This window comes from Vidua chalybeata, chromosome 19 (assembly GCF_026979565.1).
Source record: "Vidua chalybeata isolate OUT-0048 chromosome 19, bVidCha1 merged haplotype, whole genome shotgun sequence".
Taxonomy (NCBI): Eukaryota; Metazoa; Chordata; class Aves; order Passeriformes; family Viduidae; genus Vidua; species Vidua chalybeata.
In genome coordinates, this window is record NC_071548.1 from 2,130,171 (window position 1) to 2,157,738 (window position 27,568).

General features: G+C 45.4%; 1 protein-coding gene and 1 long non-coding RNA gene across 3 annotated transcripts; one reads left to right on the forward strand and one right to left on the reverse strand.

The window, feature by feature from the left end:
- LOC128797845 (myosin-13) lies at nucleotides 1-26,102 on the forward strand. The gene is made up of 39 exons (XM_053960748.1): nucleotides 1-204; nucleotides 300-443; nucleotides 535-691; nucleotides 1,230-1,257; nucleotides 1,349-1,460; nucleotides 4,908-5,000; nucleotides 5,103-5,166; nucleotides 5,256-5,354; nucleotides 5,450-5,553; nucleotides 5,741-5,879; nucleotides 6,288-6,406; nucleotides 6,506-6,655; nucleotides 6,735-6,905; nucleotides 7,150-7,459; nucleotides 8,440-8,519; nucleotides 9,053-9,140; nucleotides 9,809-9,926; nucleotides 10,498-10,621; nucleotides 11,070-11,206; nucleotides 11,887-12,142; nucleotides 12,743-12,985; nucleotides 13,634-13,810; nucleotides 14,401-14,546; nucleotides 14,633-14,723; nucleotides 15,490-15,879; nucleotides 15,968-16,094; nucleotides 16,530-16,648; nucleotides 17,206-17,402; nucleotides 18,274-18,457; nucleotides 19,306-19,471; nucleotides 20,254-20,378; nucleotides 21,927-22,235; nucleotides 22,325-22,528; nucleotides 22,942-23,067; nucleotides 24,172-24,342; nucleotides 24,669-24,773; nucleotides 24,853-24,948; nucleotides 25,346-25,480; nucleotides 25,814-26,102. Exons 1-39 carry the CDS (start codon nucleotides 1-3, stop codon nucleotides 25,826-25,828), a joined length of 5,823 nt encoding a protein of 1,940 aa, XP_053816723.1. The 3' UTR covers nucleotides 25,829-26,102.
- Nucleotides 9,165-25,438, reverse strand: LOC128797851 (uncharacterized). 2 transcript variants are annotated; one of them, XR_008434251.1, is made up of 6 exons: nucleotides 25,165-25,438; nucleotides 24,771-24,853; nucleotides 16,540-16,630; nucleotides 10,990-11,099; nucleotides 9,826-9,952; nucleotides 9,165-9,256 (listed from the first exon to the last, which is right to left on the reverse strand). It is a non-coding gene; the product is annotated as an uncharacterized LOC128797851 (long non-coding RNA). The 2 variants fall into 2 exon arrangements; XR_008434250.1 differs by lacking the exons at nucleotides 9,165-9,256; nucleotides 9,826-9,952; nucleotides 10,990-11,099; nucleotides 16,540-16,630 and adding an exon at nucleotides 20,220-20,309.
- Nucleotides 26,103-27,568: the final 1,466 nt, after the last annotated feature.

Below are 27,568 nucleotides of genomic sequence, written 5' to 3' on the forward strand. Positions count from 1 at the left end.
ATGAGCTCAGACGCAGAGATGGCAATCTTTGGAGAAGCTGCTCCCTATTTACGGAAGCCAGAGAAGGAGAGAATTGAAGCCCAGAATCGCCCATTTGATGCTAAGTCAGCCTGTTTTGTAGTAGATGACAAGCAAATGTATGTGAAAGGTACCATACAGAGCAGAGAAGGTGACAAAGTCACCGTGAAAAAATATGATGACACAGTAAGTGATACCATTGTTACTCCCATGGGATCATCCAGTTCAGGCAGTTCCCTGTTTTAAAATTTTCCTGTTGTTCCCTTCTCTTTTTTTGCTAGACTGTGACTGTAAAGGATGATGAAGTCTTTCCCATGAACCCTCCCAAATTTGACAAAATTGAGGACATGGCCATGATGACCCACCTCCACGAACCCGCCGTGCTGTACAACCTCAAAGAGCGTTACGCAGCCTGGATGATCTATGTAAGTGGCAGCAGCAGCTTCCTCTGGGCAGCCTCAGGAGCTGCTGGGCCAGGCTCAGGGGAAGCCAACGTGCTGTGTCCCTTCCTCACAGACCTACTCGGGTCTCTTCTGCGTCACTGTCAACCCCTACAAGTGGCTGCCGGTGTACAACCCCGAGGTGGTCACTGGCTACCGAGGCAAGAAGCGCCAGGAGGCCCCTCCACACATCTTCTCCATCTCTGACAACGCCTATCAGTTCATGCTGACTGGTGAGTTACTTGGCAAGAGTGGAAAACCCTGATATATGTAGGGCTGGTTATTTGGTTAAGGAATTTTAGGTTCTACTCAGCGGTCCCATAGTCCTACAGCACAATGCAAGATCACGCCATGAAAATCTTGATCTGTGGGTTATCAGATAATGAAGAAAAAGCAGTATCTGGCTGTATGGCTTTGTGCCTCCTCTCTTTGTAAGGAATTTAAAGGAGAAACACAGCAAATAATCAGATTATAATTAAACAGTATTTAAGCCAAGATCTATACATAAAAGAAAACAAATAGTAAGTGGGAAGCCTTGTAAAGAATCACTGCTCGAAGTTAAATGTTGGGCTACTTCATCCCTGTCTGTACCAAAAAAAAAAAAAAGTCCAGATGCAAACAAATGTGTATTCAAGCATCAGTTGCCTTAGCTTGTGCAAAGGTGATAAACACTGATATAATATCGTTCTTTCCCTTGAAGTCAGTTGTGTGTGAGGAACTGATGCCCTCCACATCTCATTTGAACAGCTCTTTATGTGATTTTGTTTTCAGATCGTCACAACCAGTCAATCCTTATCACGTGAGTATGTTGTGGTATGAGTTGACAAAGCTGACAGAAAAGTGATGATGTTTCCTGTTTCCTGTCATAATTAATATTCTTGTTTCAACAGTGGAGAATCCGGTGCAGGGAAGACTGTGAACACAAAGCGTGTCATCCAGTACTTTGCAACAATTGCAGTCACTGGTGAGAAAAAGAAAGATCCACAGCCCGGCAAAATGCAGGTATGACATCAGCTCCCCCTTCTAGTATTTGCCAACACTGAGGAGAAAGCACCAATGTGTATTTTGGGGCTGCAGGAATATCTAAAGGCAGAAAGTGTTGTGCAGCTGAGAAGAGAGGATGCACAACCCAAGCACACCTACGCTCATCTACCCCTGATGCCCAGCCTCAAATCTGCTGAACTTTTACTTATAAAACCATTTTGTCAATGTAGGAAAGCCTCCATTTACACAGGGGAGGGGGAGATAATGTTAGACAGCAGCTTTCTCTGTGCTGGTTGTACCTATTCTTCAGTGCCCTCTGAGATCCACAGCACCTGAGTGCTGCTGGTGAAAAGAGAGCAGTTGTAGGGACACAGTTTGTGCTCGTTGGGGCTGGGGCTGTGTGTGGCACAGTTTGTGGCACTGGGGCTGTGTGGGGCACACAGTTGGTGGCACTGGGCTGTGTGTGGCACACAGTTGGTGTCACTGGCACTGGGGCTGTGTGTGGCACACAGTTTGTGGCACTGGCACTGGGGCTGTGTGTGGCACACAGTTTGTGGCACTGGCACTGGGGCTGTGTGTGGCACACAGTTGGTGGCACTGGGGCTGTGTGTGGCACACAGTTGGTGACACTGGGGCTGTGTGTGGCACACAGTTGGTGGCACTGGGGCTGTGTGTGGCACACAGTTGGTGGCACTGGCACTGGGGCTGTGTGTGGCACACAGTTGGTGGCACTGGGGCTGTGTGTGGCACACAGTTGGTGGCACTGGCACTGGGGCTGTGGCCCAGCCTCATCCCCAGTGGTTCCAGCTGTGAAAAGCAGGTGAGCAGCACTGACAGCAATGAGCCATGGAGTGCCCAGGTGTGCTGAGCCACCAGCCCAGGGCACAGAGGGCACACAGGTGCAGTGCATGGACATAGCCAAAAGGTTGGCTAAAGAACAACAAGGGCAGATGCCTGCAGCCTTCTAAAGTGATATCACTCTGTTGTGAGCCTTCTGGAATTGTGTGGTGACACTCTGTGTATCGTGGCCGTATCGACCGTGACACGTGCTGTGACAAGCAGTCAGTTCCCACTGGCACAGGGTTGTGCCCTTCCTGGTCCTTGGCTCATTCCTGTTGTCAGGGGAAGTGCAGGAACTCTGCACTCCAGAGTGGCTGTGCTGAAGTTAAGCATCTTTTCAATTGCTTCAGGCAGTAGTCTCCACTGGCTGGTTTTTCTGTCTGTGGTCAACAGAATGGCCCAGAGGGACAGCATGAGAAAGGGGCTGGATTTGGGACAGCTGGGACCACTTGCCTGACAGTCAGAAAGTAACCTCAGAAAGGATCCTTGCAGAAGAGAAAGTGCATGTCTCGATGTCCCTTTGCTGAGCAGCACAGCTGTTGCAATCTGAGCCCACTGGTGCATTTGCAGGCCACAGGCCTCATTCCCCAGCACAGTGCAAGAAACAAACACCCTTGTTGCACAAGTGTGTGCCACCACAGCCTGTGAGATGCTCAGCAAAGCGTGTGACATGTGTCAGCAAGTTATTTGAGTACCCCAGGGGATAGTGGAGCTTAAGGAGATTCCAAGGCTGAATATCCTTTCTCTCAGAGGCAGGTGTCTGTGATTGATGGGTTGTTATGGCCCAGGCAAGTTCATCACAGGCACTCTTTCCATCAGCACCATGTTAGAATCTCCTGGGCTCAACTTTCATCAGCTGCTTACTATGCCAGGACTGATCTCAGAAAAGCTTCAAGACAGCTGAGACATGTACAGACCCTGTGTGATAGAGGGAAAATCACCTGGCTCTCAGATGGACAGTAATCTGTTCTGCCCTCTTCTGAGTATTCACAGAATACTCCATATTTTTAACATTCCAATTTCTGTGACAATAGTATATTCCTCTTTATAAGAACATTAAATAAAACAGGTTATGGTTCTGTGTAGCACAGCATTCAATGGCAAATACAAGCTGAAATCAGATGCCAGGCAATGGTACAGGAATAAGGGAAGTATGTAACAGCATTTCCCAAAATATGGTCTCAGCCTCCAGCATTTTGTCACCCAGCCTGTAAACAGGAGTCCAGAATGAGCTTGTGTAAAGAATTGTCATGTTCTTCCACACTGTTATCCATGTACAGTGCTCCTGTTTTAGTTCTCTGGTTACAGCTGTGCTCAAAAGAGGCTCTGTGTTGCTGAAGTCAGCTGCACTGACACACACATCCCTCTCCTCTCCTCTCCTCTCCTCTCCTCTCCTCTCCTCTCCTCTCCTCTCCTCTCCTCTCCTCTCCTCTCCTCTCCTCTCCTCTCCTCTCCTCTCCTCTCCTCTCCTCTCCTCTCCTCTCCTCTCCTCTCCTCTCCTCTCCTCTCCTCTCCTCTCCTCTCCTCTCCTCTCCTCTCCTCTCCTCTCCTCTCCTCTCCTCCACTTAGAAAGCTGAACGATACATGTGAGAGGGCATTATTCTACGGACTTAGGATATTTTATTTTTAAAAAGATATAGAGCTTCCTATGCTACTGCGTTGCTTTAATTTTAGAGGTCGATCTTCACGGTGGACTAACAAAAACTAATTTAAACCTGCTGTGCCATCTGCAGACAGTGCTGGGAACGGCAGTGCCTCTCCCCTGTGCTCAAGGCTGCACTACTGCCTGCACAGAGATGCAGTAACTGAAACAGCGCCACTCACCTTTCATCTGACATAAACCTATTTTTATATATGTTTTTTTTTTCTTATTCTTGGTTTTCCATCGGTCTTGGAAATTATCCCTGGCAACACTTTCGTGTTCAGATTATGTAGGATCAGTCATGTCTCTGCTTCCTGGACTGTATTGCACAAAAAAGGAGAGACATAATGTCACAGGAGCTTTTTGCCTTCTGCAGTAATGCAGCACAGAAAAAAAAAAAAAAAAAAAAAAAAAAAAAAAAAAAAAAAAAAAATTGAAGAGACTCTGTTCTGTGCTTATCCAAGTCTGGTATTTGAGTGTCAGGCTTTGTCTATGTCTCAGTTTTCAAAGAATGTCAAGAGCTGTATTCCTGCATCCTGAAAGGCTGCTGTTTGAATGCAACTGCAATGTTTTTCATTCTCCCATGGTAGGTGTTTGTACTTGTCAGGCTTGAGCAACCTTCAAAAACTTTCCAGATTTCTCACATTTTCTTTAGCTGTCAAGACTTTTGTGAACAGGAGTGCAGAAACACCTCTCATACAGGTTTCAAATGCCCTGAACTCCAGTGCAGTGACTTTGTGTGATACCCAACATGTGGTATCAGATACAAGAAACAAGCAAAACACAGATCTGCCTTTCAGCACTCTTCCCTTTGAAACCCATGGCAATACCCATGAGTGTTGGCTGATGAGTGATTAAGAATTCTGGTAATTTTTAGGTTTAAATTACTTGTGATATGTAAAAATTATCTGTAATAGCCTGTTGGAATATTTGGTATTTACTAAGTAGCAAAGTGATAAAGAAGCATTTTCTTCTGTGACTAGGGCACTCTGGAGGATCAGATCATCCAGGCCAACCCACTGCTGGAGGCTTTTGGCAATGCTAAGACTGTGAGGAACGACAACTCCTCACGCTTTGTGAGTTCATTTCAGATTTGTTGAGAAGAAGGCATTTAGTGCAAGTCTCATTCATTGATTGCCACAACCAATGGCATCAAAACCATCTGCTCTGCTTGATAGGGGAAATTCATCCGGATTCACTTCGGACCAACTGGCAAGCTGGCCTCAGCAGATATCGAAACCTGTGAGTTGGAGCAACTCAGTGCAAGCAGAATTTATGTATTTGCAACCTCAAATTTATCAGGAGACTAACAGCACTTCTCTTTTGGTTAGATCTCCTGGAGAAATCCAGAGTCACTTTTCAGCTGTCAAGCGAAAGGAGCTATCACATTTTTTACCAGATAATGTCCAACAAGAAGCCAGAGCTCATTGGTGAGTGCCAGCAGTGCTGGGCTTGGCTCAGCGAGTGCTTTCTCTTCCCACTGTGGCCTCCCCAGTGCCACTAAAGGTGACCCACATACCTGCAGATCTCCTCCTTATCTCCACCAACCCCTATGACTTCCTCTACGTGAGCCAAGGAGAAGTCACGGTTGCCAGCATTGATGACAGCGAGGAGCTGCTGGCGACAGATGTGAGTAGAGCAGAGCAGAGCAGCCCTGCAGCCAGTCCAGCTGCAGCCAGAGGGGCCTGGCCAGCCAGACCCAGCCCTGCCACGGGACTGGGATGGTGCTGGACACAGTGCAGGCAGGGACAGAAACCCCGCCTGCCCCTTGTGCTTCAGCCTTTGTGCTTTCCCAACCTGCCTGTTGCCTCTGCAGAATGCCGTGGACATCCTGGGCTTCAGCCCTGATGAGAAGGTGGGGATCTACAAGCTGACAGGGGCTGTCATGCACTATGGGAACATGAAATTCAAGCAGAAGCAGCGGGAGGAGCAGGCAGAGCCTGATGGCACTGAAGGTAGGGCTGATTGCAGAGTTTGCTTGTGAACTGCACCAGCAGAGAGCTGGCAACCCAACCCCACAGAGCGTCCAACATTTTGAAAATTAGTTTTCTTTACAGAAAATAATTTTTATAAAGATTGTTTCAGGTTTCACAAAGTCAGTGATTTAATTTATCCTCTACAAGGAAACAGAAAGACACAAGCATTGCTGCAGCCCTTCAGGCATGGACACAGGATTGTGCTGCAGCTGAGACATTGCCTTTGGAGCAAGGGGAATATTCTCCATGAGACTGGAGAGGAGCTTCTCTTGATAATAGATGCATTTGAGTTGTGCCAAAAGTAGGCTTCTTGTAACAGAAACATTCCAGAGGACCAAGACACTTTTCTCTGTCTCTACTGAACTCGTTTGCTGTTTCTGATCCTAGTGGCTGACAAGGCTGGCTACCTGATGGGTCTGAATTCTGCTGATTTGCTCAAGGCTTTATGCTATCCCAGGGTGAAAGTCGGGAATGAATATGTAACCAAAGGACAAAATGTCCAGCAGGTATATAAACAGCTCATCAGATTTCCAATTTCTTCAGTGTTCTTTCAAATTTAAAAGCTAACTCAACATTTGTTACTGCCATGGCTGTGCTTCTTACAGGTGTACAATTCAGTGGGTGCATTGGCTAAATCAGTCTATGAGAAGATGTTCCTGTGGATGGTTGTTCGCATCAACCAACAGCTGGATACAAAACAGCCCAGACAGCATTTCATTGGTGTCCTGGACATTGCTGGCTTTGAGATCTTTGATGTGAGTTCTGTAGATATGCTTGCCCACTGAGGGCTGCTTGAAACTGTTTTAACATTTCTTTGGTATTTTGAATTTTTAGTTCAACAGCCTGGAGCAGCTGTGCATCAACTTCACCAATGAGAAACTGCAACAGTTCTTCAACCACCACATGTTCGTGCTGGAGCAGGAGGAGTACAAGAAGGAGGGGATTGAATGGGAGTTCATTGACTTTGGCATGGACCTGGCTGCCTGCATTGAGCTCATTGAGAAGGTATTTCTGTAATTCACAGTGTCAGGTATTTTCAGAAATGCATTCATTTTATATATATTTCTAAATGCAGAAATTGAAATGGTAAATATGATACTGCCGATACATCAGTTTGTATTATTTTATAATTTACTGAGCGGAACAATCCCTGAGAGCAGTAATATTGTCCCACTTGGGAATTTATTTCATCTCTGAGTCTTTCTGTCTTTTCACCTTGTCCTCCCTCCTTCCTTGTGATTTCTCCCAGCCCATGGGCATTTTCTCCATCCTGGAAGAGGAGTGCATGTTCCCCAAGGCAACTGACACCTCTTTCAAGAACAAGCTCTATGACCAGCACCTGGGCAAGTGCAGCAGCTTCCAGAAGCCCAAGCCTGCCAAAGGCAAGGCTGAGGCCCACTTCTCCCTGGTGCACTACGCTGGCACAGTGGACTACAACATCTCTGGCTGGCTGGACAAGAACAAGGATCCTCTGAATGAAAGTGTTGTGGGGTTGTATCAGAAATCATCCTTGAAGCTGCTGTCCTTCCTTTTTTCTAACTATGCTGGTGCAGAAACAGGTAAGTGCCTTTTCAGTGATGGCCAATAAGGCAAAAACCAACTAAAGCCTACTTCTGCTTCTCCTCTCAGTGGTATACTCGAGGCTACCAGCCCCTAAGGTGACCTTGTTCTTGTGTTCATTCAGATATGCCAAAACTAGGGCACCAACATGCAGAACTGTTGGAAACACCACATTTATGTGCTGCAGAGAAGTAAAGCACAGCAAAGTCCAACCCCAAGTGACAGGAGGTGTATGTTTCCTGACTAACTGTGCTGTGAATCACCTGCATATTCAGCCACTAAACAGGGGCCAGATAAATGTGCAAAGTGCAAGCATTTTAGTCTTTGTAGACAGAGTTTTGTTTCTTGAGGGGAGCTGGAAGAACAGAAAGGAGACCATGGTACAATTTCATATCCAGCTGAGCAGTCCTGGTGTTGCGACAGAAAAAGGGACAGAGAATAAATTTAGAAGTTCTCTATACGTCTTGATTTAACTGGCTTCACATTACAGCAGCTATGGAAAGACACAGAGCTGCTTGGATTTGTATTTCTGAGACTAAAATTTGCTTCCTGTTGTAACTCAGAATAGAACTGTATTCTTCTCCTGGAATACTGGATTAGGAGATTTTTCTATATAAGACCTCTCTGCACTGATAAATGGCTGCCTGGTCCTGAGTCACATTTTTGAGGTCTTTAACCTAATTAAAAAAAATTTAAATGGGGGTTTGTGTAATAGTGAAAGCAGTATATGACCAATAGCACTGTTAGGAAACTTAGGTCAGGCCACAGTGTTCCATACCAGCAACCTAAATCTTGCATTTGAGATCAAATATCCCACACACTGATCAGCAACTACCTAGCAGCAGTTCACTAAACTCTCAGGGAGCAGTGTGTCAGTATTTAAAATGAAATATTTTATTGGCCCATGGCCAAGGGAAGATGAGGCCTGCAAAATGTAGTGCATCTTCTAACTGTTCACCTCCCATCTACTTCTTCCAAGGTGATAGTGCTGGTGGTGGTGGCAAGAAGGGTGCTAAGAAGAAGGGGGGCTCTTTCCAGACAGTGTCTGCTGTGTTCAGGGTATGTGAATTTCTTTTTGCATGAGCCATGCTTCCACAAAATGATCTGAGGGCTAGAACACCTATCCTAGAAAAACAGCTGAGAGTTGGGGCTGAGAAGAAGCCTGGGGAAGAGAAGATTCCAGGCACACCTTATTCTGGTTTTTCAATATATAAAAAGGGGGCTTATCATAAAGACACAAAAATACCGTTTACCAGGGCCGGTAGTGACAGGACAAAAGGCAATGATTTTAAATGGGAAGAGGGTAGATTTAAATTGGATATAAGAAAAAAAATATTTCCCTCTGAGGGTAGGGAGGCCCTGGCACAGGCTGCCCAGAGAAGCTGTGGTTACCCCATCCCTGGAAGTGTTCATGGCCAGGTTGGATGGGGCTTGGAGCAGCCTGGGGTAGTGGGACAGGGATGCTGGGCTTGATGACCTTTCCAAACCAAACCATTCTGTGATTCACTGAACTTCAATAACTCCCTGAATTGAAATAAGAATGCAAAAGCTTTGTAGCTTGAAGCTGAGGCCCTTGTTTCGTTCTATCACAGGAAAACCTGAACAAGTTGATGACCAACCTGAGGAGCACCCATCCTCACTTTGTGCGTTGTCTGATTCCTAACGAGACCAAGACACCTGGTAAGTGCACCCTTATTTCCTGAAGACATGGGACTGGCAGGAATTGGCCTGTTAAGCTTCCACACCAACTTCCCAAATAGCTCCCTCTGCATGTGAAGTCCTTTTGAGGGGTTGGCCTGCAAGACAGTAACAAGGGGAACTTTTTTGTGCTGTCTACTGTGACTGAAAAAATTTGAGCATTACATGGTCCACAACAGTTACTCATCTTTGCTTAATGTGTGTACAGAACTGAGGGTGATAAAGATGGGTTTGATTACAGCTGATAAAATTGCCTGTTTGGGTAACAGCATTAGAAAATCCCTTGTCTGGATGGCACTGCACTACACTGTGCCACCTTTGCCTACATCCAGTGAGGAGGCTGATGCTGATGAAGGGTTTTTCAGTTGGTCTCCTAAAGCACCATCCTGCCATTTTTCGAGAAATGTGGCCTGATGCCTTTTCACAAGCACTGCTAGCCCTTGTGTTCTTAGTAAAGCTCACTGATGCAACTCTCCACAATTTATATGAATTGAAGGCATGTTCTGACTGCACTTCCTGCATCGTTAATCAAGAGCTGCTTGAATTAAAAAAAAAAAAAAAAAAAAAAAAAGAGATAATTCTGAAATGCTAATACACATGAAGATTCCCCGGGATTAAAATGGAATCATGATGGATGCATTTTGTTTAAGGTGCAATGGACCATTACCTGGTGATGCATCAGCTGCGGTGCAATGGGGTTCTGGAAGGCATCCGAATTTGCAGGAAGGGGTTTCCAAGCAGAATCCTTTATGCAGATTTTAAGCAACGGTAGGTCCTCAGTTATTACTGACTGTCTGTTAGGAAAAGGCCTCAGTGAGCACACAGCTCAGGTAACATGTCTGGTGACACTTTCCCAGTCAGACCAGATTAGTGGCATTGGAGGGAAACAAGGCATTAATACTATTCTGAGGTCACTCCAGTGTTTCCCTCTCTGACCACACCAGAGATTTCTCTAAACATAAGAATCAGGATAATTTCTAAAATGAAGCCTGACGATTCAACGAGATGCAGAACACTTGCAGTGTCATGAGTAAGGTGCCATTCTAGACTACTCTTTGAAGTCTTCCAGAGTACAGATACAAAGTCAATCCACACGAGCCTCCTCACAGTGCTCTGGCCTGCATCGTGTAACTTGTTTTCTTCATCTTTTAAATGGAGACAACTAAACTGGTGCATGGGGGCTCAGTTGCCATAGAGTGCCAAATCAGAACTGTCTGCTGTTCTAGTTTTATGTAGCATCTTCCACACTGCACTGGTGTGAAACTGACCCATGATAGACAATGGGTCCTATTTTCCTCACCCTCTTTGCAACCAGTTCTTGCAACCTGTCTCACCACAGGTACAAGATCCTTAATGCCTCAGCCATTCCAGAAGGCCAATTCATTGACAGCAAAAAGGCTTCAGAAAAGCTTCTCTCCTCCATTGATGTTGACCACAACCAATATAAATTTGGCCACACCAAGGTAAAGTCCTTGTGGAAGAGTAGGTATAATTAAGCAAAATATTTTGTTTGTTGAAAGTATTTCTTGCATACTAAATCAGCCTTTATGATGATTATAAACAGTGCAACCACCCTGCTGTGGGCAGGAACACCTTCCAGTATCCCAGGTTGTTCCAAGCCTCATCCAACCTGGCCACGGACACTTGCAGAGATGAGCTAAATTTTCCATAAACTACAGTGGAGTAGACATCAAATAACACTGCAATAATATGATTAGATCATACACAGAGAGACTTGTCATGAACCACAGGAACACTGAGGATTTGAATACTGACAGAAAATTTCTCTAGCTCTTAAACCTTTCCCCTGAAGACATTTTTCTTAAACTACCTTGTACTACCCTGCATCAGCTGTCAATGGCCATGTATCCACATAAGCCTCAAGCTGTTTGACCCTTTTTTATGTTCTAGGTGTTCTTCAAGGCAGGTCTCCTGGGACTCCTAGAAGAGATGAGAGATGAGAAGCTTGTGAGCCTCATCACTCATACACAAGCTATGTGCAGAGGGTACCTCATGAGAACTGAATTTAAAAAGATGAATGAAAGAAGGTAATGTAAGAAAATACCAGCAATTGTACTGTGTCAGACCAAAGGTCCATCAATGTAATATATTGTGTCAGGCAAAAAGCTGTCCTTGGGAAAGGACCTTAGAAATTACTGGGGAACAGAGCAAGTGCAAACAATCAGCTTCCTCCTGACAGCCTCACAAATTCTGGCAGCAGCTGTTTAGCATTCAATTCCATAAAAGTATTTCTTTATTTTTTCAGTTTCTGTCTTAAAAATTTCTAATATGGTAGTTGCTATTTTGAGTCACCCAAAAAGCATCAAGCTGCTGTTTCCACAATTGATAGTAACTGCCAGATTTGTAGTCTTAGCAGCAGTACTTCAAAAATATCAGTTTTCACTCTGGTATTTACCTGAGCACTTGTGTTTTCCTTGAGACTGAGGAAAGCCTCAGAGATTCCCAGTCAATATGCCAGAGAAGTCTGTCTGTTTTGTAGTATTTCTTCCTTGTATATTCAGACAATAGATATTATTCAAGCTACTGGACCAGCCATTCTGCAGTAAGGGCCTCGAAATGACTCTTTAATAAAAGTGAGGGAGATGAGGAAAAAAAAGTCTCATGCAAAAGTTCTTGGGGTAAATCCTGGAGCTGTGTGGAAAATAATCAGAGTATGTTTCCAGCTCGAGTCTCACCACCTTCATTAACTGCTTTCATGTGTTTTCAGAGAATCTATTTACATCATCCAGTACAACATTCGTGCATTCATGAATGTCAAACACTGGCCATGGATGAAGCTGTACTTCAAGATCAAGCCCTTGCTGAAGAGTGCAGAGTCTGAGAAGGAGATGGCCAACATGAAGGAAGAATTTGAGAAAACCAAGGAGGAGCTTGCAAAGTCTGAGGCAAAGAGGAAAGAGCTTGAGGAGAAAATGGTGACCCTGTTGCAGGAAAAAAACGACCTGCAGCTCCAGGTTCAGTCTGTGAGTAACCTCCACTTCCAGATTCTCACCACTTCCTCTTACTCTGCTGTTCTTTTTCTCCTCTTTTCCATTGTCCTCTATAAACAAGCATGTCATGGGGACAAAGCCTCCACTGCTTTGTGTCTGGTCTTGTCCCTTACACTTAAGCAAGGTGCAAAGCATGCACCAAACACTAACACCAGGAAGAATACAGGAAGTTCCAACACTATCACCAGTGGGAGAATCAGACATTCCACAGTGTATATAATGTGCTCCTCACAGTGGTGTCTGATTCTGGATGGAATACAGGCTGTTTCCACATCTGCTGCCACTGTGATATGGAGCTTTTCTGTCAGAGGCAGGACTCAAACTGTGGAAACTGCTTTTCTCTGGAATACTGCTGAACAGAGACTGAAATTGCACCTGTCAGGTTCTAAAAGGTAATAAAATATTACATGGCCAAGAGCAGTTTGGTGCAAGTGGACTTGTCACTTGTTGCCATGTGCTTTCAAATCAGTTTAGTTTCAAATAAAACCCTGTATTGTTTCACTCGCCAAGGGTCTGAACTGTATTTTGTCATTTTTATGATAAATATAATGTGTCTTTGATGTGTTCTGATAGGAGAGTGAAAATCTAGCTGATGCTGAAGAGAGATGTGAAGGACTCATTAAAAGTAAAATCCAGCTAGAAGCTAAAATTAAAGAACTAAATGAAAGACTGGAGGATGAAGAGGAGACAAATGCTGAACTGACAGCAAAGAAGAGGAAACTTGAAGATGAGTGCTCGGAGCTGAAAAAAGATATTGATGATCTTGAAATGACTCTGGCCAAAGTGGAAAAGGAGAAGCATGCAACAGAGAATAAGGTGACAGAGAAATTCTTCCCCAGACTGTGCTCCCATACAGCTTATCAGTTTTGTGGAAAAATATAGCCACTTGTAAGTTCTATGAATAGAAGTGAGATGTGTCCAATACATAGGAGAGAGATATTTTCACTTAATCAATCAGCTGACGGAATTGTTTTCTGTTAATTTTCTTTGTCATGTTATCATGGTTTGTTTCACTTTTAGGGAAAACTTAACATATTTTTGGCTACGCTTAACCCTTGATCATGTCTTTTTAAAGAACATTACTTGCTGAGAATTCACAGCTGTTTTCACAGCAAATATATGCAGGAAAGACATTCCTTGAGCAAGAGCAACTCAGAGGGCTTTTGTTAATCCCAATGGGAAAAACTTTCAGATGCAAGGGAAGATCTAGCACATTTTACTTTAAAATTTAGTGGGATAGGGGTGGGGATCAAAAACAACTAAAGCAAGAATTCCTATCACTGCAGGGCCAGAGAGATGAGACTCTCAGGTATGATATATGCTGCTGCTCTCGTGGCAATCACTAGAAACATTTTGTAGAGAGCATTTTTACTACATCCATGCAAGGTTTTGCAAGGATGCAGTCACTGTGTTCTCAGTCTGCCAAGGTGTCCCCTCATGGGATGGATGTTGGCTGTCTGACAGGTAAAGAACCTCACCGAAGAGATGGCAGCTCTGGATGAAAATATTTCTAAACTCACCAAGGAGAAAAAGGCCCTCCAGGAAGCCCACCAGCAGACACTGGATGATTTGCAAGTTGAGGAAGACAAAGTCAGCACCCTCACCAAAGCCAAGACCAAACTGGAGCAGCAAGTGGATGATGTAAGTCGTTTTTGGGTCGTGTATATATACACTGTGACAGATTACACTAGACTAGGAATCTGTAGTTTGGAGTATAAGCAACACCTAAAGCAGACAAGCCAGCTCTAATAATTTCAGCCAATAAAACACTGCTAATTTACAGGAAATTGTGGAATCCAGCACATCTTTCATGTTCATCACAGGGTATTTCAGCACTGTAGACTTTTGTGATCTGATTTAACCCATTAGCTGAAGCAGGAGACCTGTGACAGTTTGAAGGTTGCTGCAGAGTTATTTTTGTGCACACATACTCCAGGAAGTTATAAATACTGGGAATTTGTGTATATTTAGCAGTCTATATACTAGGAACTGCAGCTACTGGAAAAATTTAATTTCTGTTTTTTCAAAAACTGGTGTTTCAATATTTCATATTTCATACTTGCACAGTCAAGCTGTTGATGCCTCTCTCATGGTGAGAGTGCAGCACACATGGAGATGCCCTGATTATTTTCTCTATTCATCAATTTCCAACTTAGTTAGATTTTTGAATCAAGAATAGTTACTTTCAAAGTATAATTTATGTATTTCAAAGTATGTTTTATGTGTTTTAGCTTGAAGCATCTCTGGAACAAGAGAAGAAGCTGCGAATGGACCTTGAGAGAGCAAAGAGAAAACTGGAGGGTGATCTGAATATGTCTCAGGATTCCATCATGGATCTAGAAAATGATAAGCAACAAATGGATGAAAGGCTGAAAAAGTATTACACTGACTTATTATGCTCTGAATTCTGAAATTCATGTTTTATCTTAACCATATTGAATTTGCCTTCTTGTTCTTTAATAGAAAGGATTTTGAAATTGGCCAGTTGCAAAGTAAAATTGAAGATGAGCAGGCTCAAAGCTCTCAGCTGCAAAAGAAAATCAAGGAGATTCAGGTAAAGTCTAGGAGTTATTAATAATTTTAGTGGCAAGCACAAATTTCTTAGAATTAATTGGTATTTCATTTTAGACCATTCTACAAAAATATTTTCCCTCACATGAATAAAACCATTAATATGGGACTCTGGGTGCTGTTCCCATCTCAGGGCACTTTTCCAGAAACTCTGGCCTTGAATCTTACATGACTACACAGGAAATTTCTTACATGAACATTGTGGCAGGCTTTGAAAATGCCACAGATGTGCAGCCACTGAGAATCACTTTTCTAAGAAAACAATAGAATGTGACTCAATATGTCATGATCAGGACAAAAATCACCTTCTAAATGCAGAACCAGGAAGACAGCTCTCGTCAGTGCTCTTATCCCATGATGGTTTATCTCAAAGTTCCTTCCATCCTGTTTGCTGATGGAGAAAGGACACCGCTTTGTTCTGGCCTGACTTCTAGGAAATTTCTAAGAAATTCACATTTGTTTACATTTTCCCGTGACACCCCTTCTATTTCTTCAGGAAAATGCAATTCTAAAGGCTTCACAAAATAATAAATCCATTCTGAGCTATAACATAAAGAATCAGATTTTACATTCACCATTGTTCCAAAACTGAGTATTATCTGTCCCAGGACACAATACAGTGAAATTTCTAGTAGTACTTCTCTTTCTACACTTGTGCTAATGGATGTGAATGTTTCCTCTTTATTCCTCAGTGATAATTGCAGATCTGTCCATCCAAAAGTCCTCTTTTAACCAATTAACTCTCATAGGCTCGGATAGAGGAGCTGGAGGAGGAAATTGAGGCTGAACGTGCAATTCGTGCCAAATCTGAAAAGCAGAGAGTCGACCTGTCCAGGGAGCTGGAGGAGATCAGCGAGCGCCTGGAAGAAGCAGGAGGGGCCACAGCAGCTCAGGTGGAGATGAACAAGAAGCGTGAGGCGGAATTCCAGAAGATGCGCCGTGACCTGGAAGAGGCCACGCTGCAGCACGAAGCCACGGCTGCCGCCCTGCGCAAGAAGCACGCGGACAGCACAGCTGAGCTGGGCGAGCAGATCGACAACCTGCAACGCGTGAAGCAGAAGCTGGAGAAGGAGAAGAGTGAGCTGAAGATGGAGATTGACGACTTGGCCAGCAACATGGAGTCTGTCTCCAAAGCCAAGGTTGCTGCACAGGAAGATTTGTCTTTGTTAGCATTGTTCTTCTGAACAGCTGGGTGAACTGAGGGATTTGTTTTCTACCTCTTCACAGAGCAATCTGGAGAAGATGTGCCGAGCTCTTGAAGACCAGTTCAGTGAAGTCAGAGCCAAAGATGATGAACACGTGCGGCTCATTAATGATCTGAACACACAGAAAACACGCCTACAGACTGAGAATGGTACGTCCCTCAATAAAATGTAATATTCCAGCGTCAAGTACTTAAATATGCTGCCTGAATGCCCCTGTGTTTTGTAACAATATTCATCACTTGGTGATCTGAACAAAAAGATTCTACAGAAATGTTTTTTTCTACAAAAACATCCTGCAGAATGTAGAATCTCCTCTTGGTGGCAGTCATAGAAACCTACCCAAGGAAACACAAAACCAAACCAGGAGTACTGTCAGTCAAAATGAAAATGTGAGTTTGTGGTCAGTTCGTCTCCTTTTCTTTGATGGCAGCACAGCTTTTCCTATCAGTGGGAATGCAATTACTACTCTCCCTTCAATTTACCACCTTATAACTTGCAATCACTTTCCATGCGGCTAGCTGCTCTCATTAATTTGTTTCATGTCTTGTATCTCTGTCTAAAAAAAATAAAATTTTTCTCATTAGGTGAACTTACTCGGCAACTGGAGGAGAAGGAGGCCTTGATTTCTCAGTTAACTCGAGGCAAACATACTTTCACTCAGCAGACTGAAGAGCTGAAGAGACAACTAGAAGAAGAAATTAAGGTGACTTGTTTTCATTTGGAACAGCAAATGTTAAAATAAATCAATGTGCTAAAAAAATGAGATTTCTCCTCAGAAAAGGGATATCAGAGTAGTGAAAGTTTTGAACTTTGCCTTGGAATACAACACAGGGAGGAGACGTTAAAAATTAAATAAGCAAGACAGTTTATGCCCTTCTCATCATGCATTCTGGAGATCGAAAACATGAGAGAAGCTCTGTGCCTACAGGCAAAGCAAACAGCAGCAGCCAAACAAAGGAAATAGAGCAGGAGTGCTCGCACTTTGTCTGTTAGTGGATTTATTTTGCCTCTGCCTGAAACACCTGGTGCAGATGTGTTTGAGAGGTGTTATCCCAGACAAGATGGGCAAGCACCTGACCCTGTTTAACAACACCAAGCCTGAAACACAGAATCCCTAATGTTATTAATTTTCCTCCTTCTGATTCTCTATCCACTGTAGCACCTGGACAGGGAGATATGAATATTTTATCAGACCAGAGGAAAAATATCCAGTCACAAATTATTCGTGTTCTGACAACTTGTTCAATTTTAACTACCAAGGCCAAGAACGCCCTGGCCCACGCCCTGCAGTCCGCTCGCCACGACTGTGACTTGCTCCGGGAACAATATGAGGAGGAGCAGGAGGCCAAGGGGGAGCTGCAGCGAGCCCTGTCCAAGGCCAACAGCGAAGTGGCCCAGTGGAGAACCAAATACGAGACGGACGCGATTCAGCGCACGGAGGAGCTCGAGGAGGCCAAGTACGTGGAGGGATGGCTTGGAGCAAGTAGAAGGATATTTAAGCATGATCAGTGCAGAACTGAAGTATTATAAACGCAGGTGAACCTGGTGGGAAGAAATGCTGATGTCTGACTCCAGCTCAGGAGGCTGAATGATTTCTTTATTATAACTATACTATAATACATTCATATACTATTTAAAGGAGATACTAAAACTACAACTTTTCTAACTCACTCACAACTCGTGACCCTCTCTGAGAGTCCAGCCACAGGTGGATTGGATTGGCCATCAGGCTCAAACAATCCTCACCAGAATCCAAGCAAGCAATCAGCCCAGGTAAACGATTCTCCAAACACATTCCACATGGGAAAAACAAGGAGCAGAAATAGAAATTGTTTTCTCTTTCTTCTCTCTGTGCTCCTCTGTGAAAAAAATCCTGAGAGAGAGAAGAATGTGCCTACCACACTGAAGGAAACAAGAATATGTTTGTAGTGGTAATATGCAGAGCAGTGTGATTTTTAATGTATTAGAAGTGAAAAGGGGAGTGAGTGGCTATTTAAAGAAGTAGGGGTGGAGGCTTAGGGGTGTCTACGTAAAGGAGAATTTCAGTGCATTGAGTTAATCATAGTAGTTGAAAGAGCACATTCTTTGCACTGTCAGTATTGAAAGCACATTTTTGGTCCCTCTCCACACTGGTACAGTTCATCCTTGGGTGCATATTCTCCCAGTCTATGCACCACTTCAGAGTGCTGTGCCACCCCAGGCTCCTGGCACCACAGCATTATATATTGTTCTCTCTGCCCATCTTCCCCATTCCAAACTCCTTTCATGCCCATTTTCTGAGAAGGTCAGAATTTTCTTTTTCTCAGTGCCAAATGTCCCATCCTGCAGGAAGAAGCTGGCCCAGCGCCTGCAGGAGTCAGAGGAGCAGATTGAGGCTGTCAATGCAAAGTGTGCTTCACTGGAGAAGACAAAGCAGAAGCTGCAGGGGGAAGTGGATGACCTCATGATTGACGTGGAGAGGTCACATGCAGTCTGTGCTGCATTTGATAAAAAGCAGAGGAATTTTGATAAGGTTCGTTCAAAAGATCATGCCAGATCTAAACATCATCAGATATTTGACAGGACAAGACAAATTCTGAAATCATCAAAGTTCTGCACTCACAGTAAAATAAATTGCATCTTACCCAAAGCAAAATTATGGTAAGGACCCCACAGTGGGACATATGGTAAAGTCACTGTGTAAGTAACCCCAGGTGACCGCAGCAAATAATAAATCAGCCTTCTGATAGTTTTAAAAAACATGAAGTCTTCACAAGGGAGACTGGTCAAGCAGTCTGAGTACTCACATGCAAGCTAGGAAGCCCTGGTGCTAGTCTGCCAGCCTAACTTTGGGGTTAGACAGAGCATCAGACTCATGGAAAGTTCCAGCCTTCACTGCCCTTACTACCATTTAAAAGAATTTGCACTTTTGGACCAGGTGATGCTGCACAGCCCTGTGTCTTGGCATACCCTTGTGTCAGTGAAAACACTGTGCTCAAAAAGGATCTTACAGGTCTGTGGTATCAAAGTGAGGAGAGAATTGGTAGAGAATGACCTTTCTTGGTGGGCTTAGTCCAGGACCACTGGCTCCTGCAACACTATCAAGTCTCATACATCCTTTTTCAGACCAACTACATTATATTTGGGCTGCTGTCAAACCAAACTCCTTCCTGACAGCTTGGGGCATGCACTAGTGTTGGCTGAAGAGGCAAATTTAAGTAGATCTCAGCAAAACAACCAGCGTATGCATCACAGGGAGTTATTGTCACAGGCAGAGAACAGTCCAAAGCAAAAGACCATTGAGATAGGCCAGGCCTCTTGGGTTCTTGTCTGCAGAGGTGCAGTGTGTCAGAATGGGTCATTCTTCTCCTGTCATTCCAGATCCTGGCTGAATGGAAGCAGAAGTACCAGGAGAGCCAGACAGAGCTGGAGGCTGCCCAGAAGGAGTCTCGCTCTCTCAGCACCGAGATCTTCCGGATGAAGAATGCCTATGAGGAAATCCTTGACCAGGCTGAGACTGTCAGACGGGAGAACAAGAACCTCCAGCGTAAGTTCATGTGTCTGTCACCTTGGATTCACTGTGAGCCCTCGGATGCTTCCACATTTCTGGACTCCCAGAGCTCTGCCTCTTCCCAGGTTTTGTTCTTTATGATTTTCCCACAGAGGTGGTGACTTTCTTTCCTGTTCAGCTGATCAGGAAGTCACCTGCAAGCACACACTTTCATCTCTACAGCATCCTGCTTCCTCAGAACGTTCCTACTTTTTCACACCATCATAATCCTATTCATGGACAAGGACCAAGTTAACTGAATAGACAGAAATTATGATGATACTCATTTTTTTTTCAGATTGCTTCAGTCACTGCTACTAGAAAAAATCTGGCGGGCTGTTGTCTGTCTCCTGATTATTGGAGGATCATGCAGCTGTGGCACAATGGATTGGCATTTAATAAGCCAAGTAATTATAGAAAGTAAATACAACTCAGATCCTTTTTTGTGACCTGAATGATCACTGGGAATTATCTAGGCATAAAGAGATCAATCAAACGTGACTCTCTCTGGAGACGTAATTTCACTACCCAGAGGAAGTTGACATTATTTTCTGAGCTTACTCCACTTGGTCCCTCTCATTTTCAAATTGCACACTGAGCTGGGATGTGCAGGTTATCAGAAATAAAGATTGCACACAAGACAAGATGTTTTATTTCTTCTCACTGGTACATCCTATTACACCAGAGTCTCTTTTGTCACTTCCATTGCCAAAGGGCAGTTGCAGGTGCCACTGATCACACTGTCTGAGAGGTGCTGAGTATGTGTTTTCTGGTTGCAGAGGAAATTTCTGATCTGACTGAACAGATTGCTGAGTCTGGAAAAGCACATCATGGGCTGGAGAAAGCAAAGAAGCAAATTGAGCAAGAAAAGTGTGACCTACAAGCAGCATTAGAAGAAGCAGAGGCAAGTGTCCTCAGTCAGGGGCTTGCTTTTAGTGTAATCAAGAACAGAGAAAAATTGGCTATATCTTTTATATTCCTGCTTATCCTGAAATTGTCCCAAAAGTGCAGTAAGACAGCACAGACAGACCAAAAAGCACAGGGACTGCTCCCCTGCCATACCAATGTGGCATTCCTTGCTGTGCTATCATGCACAAACCGCCCCCCCCCCCCCCAGTTCCAGTCTAAAATTGAGCTCATTTTGCATCATCTCTTTGAATCTGCTTCCACAGAAGGCTGAAGAAAAGTCACTAACATTTCAAAACTCTGACAGTTTTGTTCCTAGCCTTCTGTTCTGTATCTTCCCTGACTGCCTCTTGGAAAAGATTGTATTACTTCTGTATTACCACACCTGATTCTCCACAAAATATCTTTGTAAGCACTTCATGAGCTGCCCATGATATACCTAGAGCATGCCTCAAACACAGAGACACAGAATTAACTTAGCTTGTACAGGATCCCTACAAGTCTTTAGTCAACTTCCTGGTCAAGGAAGGGCCAACTTTGAACTAACTTACAAGGCTCAAAGCCTTGTCTAATTAGTTTTTATAATTTTCAAGGATGGAGATTTTAGGGTATTGCTGGACAACATTTTCTAGTACAACGTAATTCTCAGGGTTAAACATTTTCATCCCTATATGCAGCCAGGAGTTCCCTTGTTTTGACAGACCTTTTGTCTTTTTGTTGTCCACCACCAAGAAGAGCCTCACTTTATTTTCCCTTTAACTCCTCTTAGGTAGAAAAAGAAGTATAAAACAACTGACACATCTCTAAACCTCACTAAATGGGTGGGCAGTGGGAACAAGAGTTATTGTGGTCATGCAATCCATCTACTCTAAGTTATGCATCTAAATATCATCAATCTAATCCTGAATTACTCACCATAGGCTCATTCTAGAATCCAAAAAGAGAATCAGGCAACTCTGGAAAATATGTTCTTAAAAGGGGTACCAGGGCTACATCAACTGTTTTATTCTCTGCATGTGCTTATTTCTGTCCAGTGGGTGGAAAGACCCAGCTTCAGGCTTTTCACTGCTACAACAACTGAAGCTGGATGACACCAGAGGGAAGGAAACGAGTACCTTCCCTCTGAGGGAAAGGCTGTGTGAAAGGGCAACTTGCCCACACAGTCCCTGGGGTGGGACAAAGCAGAAATCAGCATGGAGATGCAAGAGAAGGCAAGCTGCTTCTGAGCAGGAGGCTTGGCTCTCCTGTTTTATATTTCCCCATGATCTGTTGTCTCTCCAGTGTCACCACAGCCTTCAGTGCCCAGACCTTGTGGTATCAGAGGCATTTTCCTATGGAATATTATTCCTAAATTGCCATTTAATATCCAGCTGGGGTACAGTGAGTATGGAACAGCAGTCAGCTTTTTCAGTGCTTGGTCTTCTCGGAAGGTCCACAGTAAGGCAAATCCACCTGTCCTCCCAGCTGCAAAGGGTCACATTTCTGCACGGGCATTTCCCAGCAATGGACACTACAGAGACAAACTGTGATATTTCAACCCTCACAGGGCTCTTTAGAGCACGAAGAGGGGAAAATCTTACGGGTTCAGCTGGAGCTGAACCAGGTGAAGTCAGATGTTGACAGGAGGACTGCAGAGAAAGACGAGGAAATTCAACAGCTGAAGAGGAACCACCAGAGGGTATTAGAGTCTATGCAAACCATGCTGGATGCCGAGGTCAGAAGCAGAAATGATGCTTTGAGGCTGAAGAAGAAGATGGAAGGAGACCTGAACGACATGGAAATACAGCTGAGCCATGCCAACTGCCAGGCAGCAGAGACACAGAAGCACCTTAAAGCTGTGCAAGGGCAGCTCAAGGTAGGGACCACAAGGCTGCTGTCCCCTGAGCCTTTGCCATTCCCTCTGCTTGCTTCTGGGTCTCACAAAAGGTGCTCTCCCCTTTCAAGGATTCCCAGCTCCATTTAGATGATGCCTTGAGAGAGAACGATGACCTGAAAGAGCAGCTGGCTATAGTAGAGCGTAGGAACGGTCTGATGACAACGGAGATGGAGGAGATGAGAGCTGCCATGGAGCAGACCGAGCGAGCCCGCAGGGTGTCTGAGCAGGAGCTGACAGACGCCAGTGAGAGGGTGCAGCTGCTCCACTCACAGGTATTTGGCATCTCCTGGCACTACAGGAGATTACTACAGGCCTGTGGGAGCGGCACAAATGGGGTGGGAGTGGCACAAACGCACTCACCTGCTGTGTGAGGACAGTGAGAGCTGGGACTGGGTGGGGAGCTGGAGGAGGAGGTGGGGCTGGGTCAGCTGGGTCAGGGACCAGCAGGTGCCTGGCAGGGCTAGCACCCCCATTCTGGGTTCCCTGGCTTGGGGGGCACCAGAAATGCAGGCCCTGTATGAGCCATGCTCACACGGCTCTCTGCTTCTGATTCCTCAAGCGTGGAATTCACAGGGACTAGGATCAATTAAATATTCTAGAATTATTAATTTTTAGGCAGCAGCTCATCTTACAGTAATTAGCACAAACGGGGTGGGAATGACCTGTGTGCTGACTGCCCCAACAGAACACGAGCCTCCTCAACACCAAGAAGAGACTGGAAGTGGACATAACTCATTTACAGACTGAAGTTGAAGACAGCATTCAGGAAGCCAGGAATGCAGAGGAGAAAGCAAAGAAAGCAATCACAGATGTGAGTCCTCTTGCTCTTCCATTCTGTACTACCACTTTTACACTTTAGAAAGGCAGGATTCAGATGGAGGAGAACCAATTCTTCGACAGAAAATATCTGTGACACACAGTCCCTGCCACATGAGCCTCGTGCAGCCATTGCCCTACCAGTTGTCACAGAAGACCCCTTCAGAAAGGGTCCTCATGTCCTGCTAGCTGTCTGTGTTGAAGAGGCATTCTCTGTCCCCTTCTCCATACCCATCCACTTTTGCTTCCAGAGTAAATGTAGTGGGAAGGATAGAACAGATGGTGGCAAAATTGTAATAGAAAAAGAGTAGTTTGAAACAAAGGCCTGTCTAGACACAGCACAGAAAAGCAGAAATGAAGGCTAAAATCATACACAATTCTGTACAAATGCTAGACATGTAAGCAAGAAAAAAGAGAAAATATAAATGTTTCATTTAAATGAGGCTACAGGTTCCACATTATCAGAAATAACAACACCTGGGACCACCTAGGAAAGGTATAGGAAAATTAAACAGACTGGTGACACTATTGCATCAAGTCCTGGTGCAGCAGTGTTTGGTCCTGAGTGCCCACCAGCAGCAGTGCTGCAGGATCCCTGCCCTCTCTGCTCTGCCACGTCAGTGACTGCCATCAATCCCAGTTTCTGAGCACCTCAGCAGCCATCAGCTTTTGAGTGCAGTTTGAGGTACTCAGGGTCATCTCACTGGCCAAAACTGCTCAGAAGTCTGACTCTTTGGCAAATTTCAGCACCAAACAGCCAGATACTCAAAGTCATGAGGAAGCCCAGAGATGCAGAGTGCTAGCTCTGGTAGTACTTCAGTTTTGACTGACTTAAAACATAGAACTTTGGTACCAATCCATTTGCACACCTTGATTATTTTTTCCTTTATATCAACCCTGTCTGTTCTCTGAGGTGAAGCAGTTTTAGAAACACAGACTTTGAGAAAGAGTGATCCTGTTTGTACAACAGAGTCTTAGCACAGCCATGGGCGCTGAGAATGTGCAGAGTCACTCACCAATGTGAAGCTGGGGGTTTTTTCTCAGGCACCCAGAATTGCTGGGATGGGGATATTTGTAACACAACTGTGACCACAACCAGGCAGCCATGATGGCAGAAGAGCTGAAGAAGGAGCAGGACACCAGTGCCCACCTGGAGAGGATGAAGAAGAACCTGGAACAGACAGTGAAGGACCTGCAGCACCGCCTGGATGAGGCTGAGCAGTTGGCACTGAAGGGAGGGAAGAAGCAGCTCCAGAAGCTGGAGGCCAGGGTATGGTGAAGACTTGGGTAGATTAAGGTGAAGTTTCTGATGGTCCTTGGTTGCTGGAACCTCTTGGGAGGGTAAAAACAGGGAGAGCCCTAGGTATTCCCAGCAGGTTTGATAAGAACTGTGCTGAGTAGCCAGATACTGCACTGTGGGTGATGAACCTGAGAGTGACCTCAAAAAAACTGAGTGGGCAAAAATGGGGGCAGATGGACATCAATGAGACATAGCTAGTCTAGACCCAAGAAGCAGCTGCAGGACACTGCCCTGCTCTGCAGGGCAGCAGGATCAGCAGACATTCTTGTCATCTTCACCATGATTCTGTGTTTCAGATTAACGAGTTAGAAAATGAGCTTCATTCTGAGCAGAAGCGAGGAATAGAATCCCTGAAAGGAGCTCGCAAGTACGAACGGAGGCTGAAGGAGCTCACTTACCAGGTATTGCAAATCCTCCACCCTCCTACGTGGGTCACCTCAGTTCATCTGCCAAGGCTGACTCCGTTTTCACTTCCTACAGTCTGAAGAAGACAAGAAAAATATTCTTCGGCTCCAGGACCTGGTGGACAAGCTGCAGTTGAAAGTGAAAGCGTACAAGAAACAGGCTGAGGAAGCTGTGAGTGGAGGACTCTTTTCAGTGGGGCCTGGGTGGAGATTTCTGAAAGGTGGGCTCCCTAGATCATTAAAATAATTGAATGCTGAGTTTGACAGGGCAGCTAGGGCCACACTACCTTTAAATATTCTTAATTATGGCTCACAACAGAGCAACAGAGTGGCTGTTGTTATCCTGGAACTGGTGCACTTTTGGAGCTACACAAGCCAGTTTTCCCACCTGGAAGTGAGCGGGGTAATTGTTCTGCCCCCCGAGTGGCCATGCTGTGGATGGTACTGGATATAATCACAGAGTGCTGGCAATGCAGGGCTGCACCTGCGAGGCCAGCGCAGGTGGCACGGCCACAGGCGTCACTGGTGGCGCGGCAGCGTCACTTGTGCCAACGCTGTCTGATTCTCAGGAGGAGCAGGCAAACATGAATCTCTCGCGGTGCCGCAAGGCGCAGCACGAGCTGGAGGAGGCGAAGGAACGAGCTGATATTGCCGAAGGGCAGGTGAACAAGCTGCGAGCCAAAAGCCGGGACATGGAAGGCCAGGTGAGTTGGAGGCTGCAGGGAGGGACGTTCCTTGCAGGTGGTGTCACAAAGGTCACTGCCCAAACGGCCACAGCTGCACTCCTCCCACTCTTTCACTGGAGTGGCCTCGCAAAGAAAGGCCAGGAATTGTCACTTACTCAAAAGCAGTGCTTTTGGAATCAGACCAAATACAATCAGCTCTAAGAATCCAGGTCTTTCAGCACAATTGGGAGAATATTACTTCTTCATTATAAAATGCCAGAACACTTGCAACAGCCACAGACTTGAAACAAGACCACAAATAACTCAGTTGCTCCAATACCCTCTACATTATCTTCCTTTTTCTGTGCTTAGAAATCAGAGAAATGAGGTTCCTGACCTGAGCTGCAGCAGGCTCCCTCCTGATAAAGACTTCTGTGTATCCAGCAGATATCCATTACTCTCTTCAAGTAACCCGGTGTGCTTGTGTGTAACTGATATAGTTAGCCAGCCTTAAGGTGAAGCTGTGAGAAATCTTATACATACATATATATATATATACACTTATATATATATATATATATACACTTATAAATATAAATATAAATATATATATATATATATATACACATATATATATATATATAAAGATATATAAAATAAATCTGGGTGATGCTTTAGTGGACTATATGGACTGTTGATTCACTATGAGATAGACAAATGTCTGTCTGTGTATCTGTGTGTGTCCGGGTGTCCCTGTGTCTGTCCATCTGTGTCTGTCTGTCCGTGTCTCGGCGTCCGTGCCTGTATCTCAGTCTGTCTGTCCTTGTCTGTGTGTTCGTGCCTGTCTCACAGTCTCTGTCCATGTCCGTGTGTCCATGCTGGTCTCACAGTCCATCTGTCTGTCTGTGTCTGTCTCAGTCTCTCAGTCTGTCTGTGTGTGTGTCCCGCTGTCCATGTGTCCGTGTGTCCGTGTGTCCGTGTCTGTGTGTCCCTCTAACCCTCTGACCACATCCGTGTGTCCATGTCTCACTGTCTGTGTCCATGTAATGTGTCCGTGTAATGTGTCCGTGTGTCCCTCTGATGTGTATGCCTCTGTCCGTGTGTCTATGTGTCCGTGTGTCTGTATGCCCATGTCTGTATGCCCGTGTCCATGTGTCCGTGTCCGTGTGTCCGTATGTCCATATGTCTGTGTCCATGTGTCCGTGTCCGTGTGCCCATGTGTCAGTATGTCCATGTGTCCGTATGTCCGTGTCCATATGTGTGTGTCAGTATATCCGTGTGTCCGTGTCCATATGTCTGTGTGTCCGTGTCTGTGTGTCTGTGTCTGTGTGTACATGTGTCCGTGTCCCGCCGTCCGTCTGTCCATGTGTCCGTGTCAGTGTGTCCGTGTGTCCGTGTCCGTATGGCCGTGTCAGTGTGTCCGTGTGTCCGTGTCCGTGTGTCCGTGTCAGTATGTCCGTGTGTCCGTGTGTCCCTGTCAGTATGTCCGTGTGTCCCTGTGCGTGTGTCCGTTTGTCCGTGTCCATGTGTCCGTGTCCGTGTGTCCGTGTCAGTATGTCCGTGTGTGTCCGTGTGTCCGTGTGTTCGTGTGTCCGTGTGTCTGTGTATGTCCGTGTGTCCGTGTCCGTGTGTCCGTGTCAGTATGTCCATGTGTCCCTGTCCGTGTGTCCGTGTGTCCGTGTGTCCCTGTCCGTGTGTCCGTATGTCCGTGTGTCCGTGTGTCCGTGTGTCCGTGTGTCCCTGTCCGTGTGTCCATGTGTCCATGTGTCCGTGTGTCCGTGTGTCCGTGTGTCCGTGTGTCCGTGTGTCCGTGTGTCCGTGTATGTCCGTGTGTCCGTGTGTCCCTGTCCGTGTGTCCGTGTGTCCGTGTGTCCGTGTGTCCCTGTCCGTGTGTCCGTATGTCCGTGTGTCCGTGTGTCCGTGTGTCCGTGTGTCCGTGTGTCCGTGTGTCCGTGTCCCTCTCTGCGCTCCGTGCCCGCGGGCTGGCGGGAGCGCTGCCAGGCGCAGCTGCGCCAGTGCGGCGCGAGGGGGCGCTGTGGAACCGGCGGCCCGCGGGGGGTGCGGGGGGTACAGAGGGGTACGGCGTGTGCGGGGGTATGGGGGGTGCAGGGTGTGCGGGGTACAGGG

What these genes read in the sequence shown, in the direction of transcription:
- LOC128797845 (XM_053960748.1), top strand. Translation starts at nt 1, where the DNA reads ATGAGCTCAGACGCAGAGATGGCAATCTTTGGAGAAGCTGCTCCCTAT. An exon ending in AGAGCCTGATGGCACTGAAG is followed by an intron (nt 5,880 to 6,287) that starts GTAGGGCTGATT and finishes TTCTGATCCTAG; the next exon opens with TGGCTGACAAGGCTGGCTAC. An exon ending in TGCAGCTGCTCCACTCACAG is followed by an intron (nt 22,529 to 22,941) that starts GTATTTGGCATC and finishes CTGCCCCAACAG; the next exon opens with AACACGAGCCTCCTCAACAC.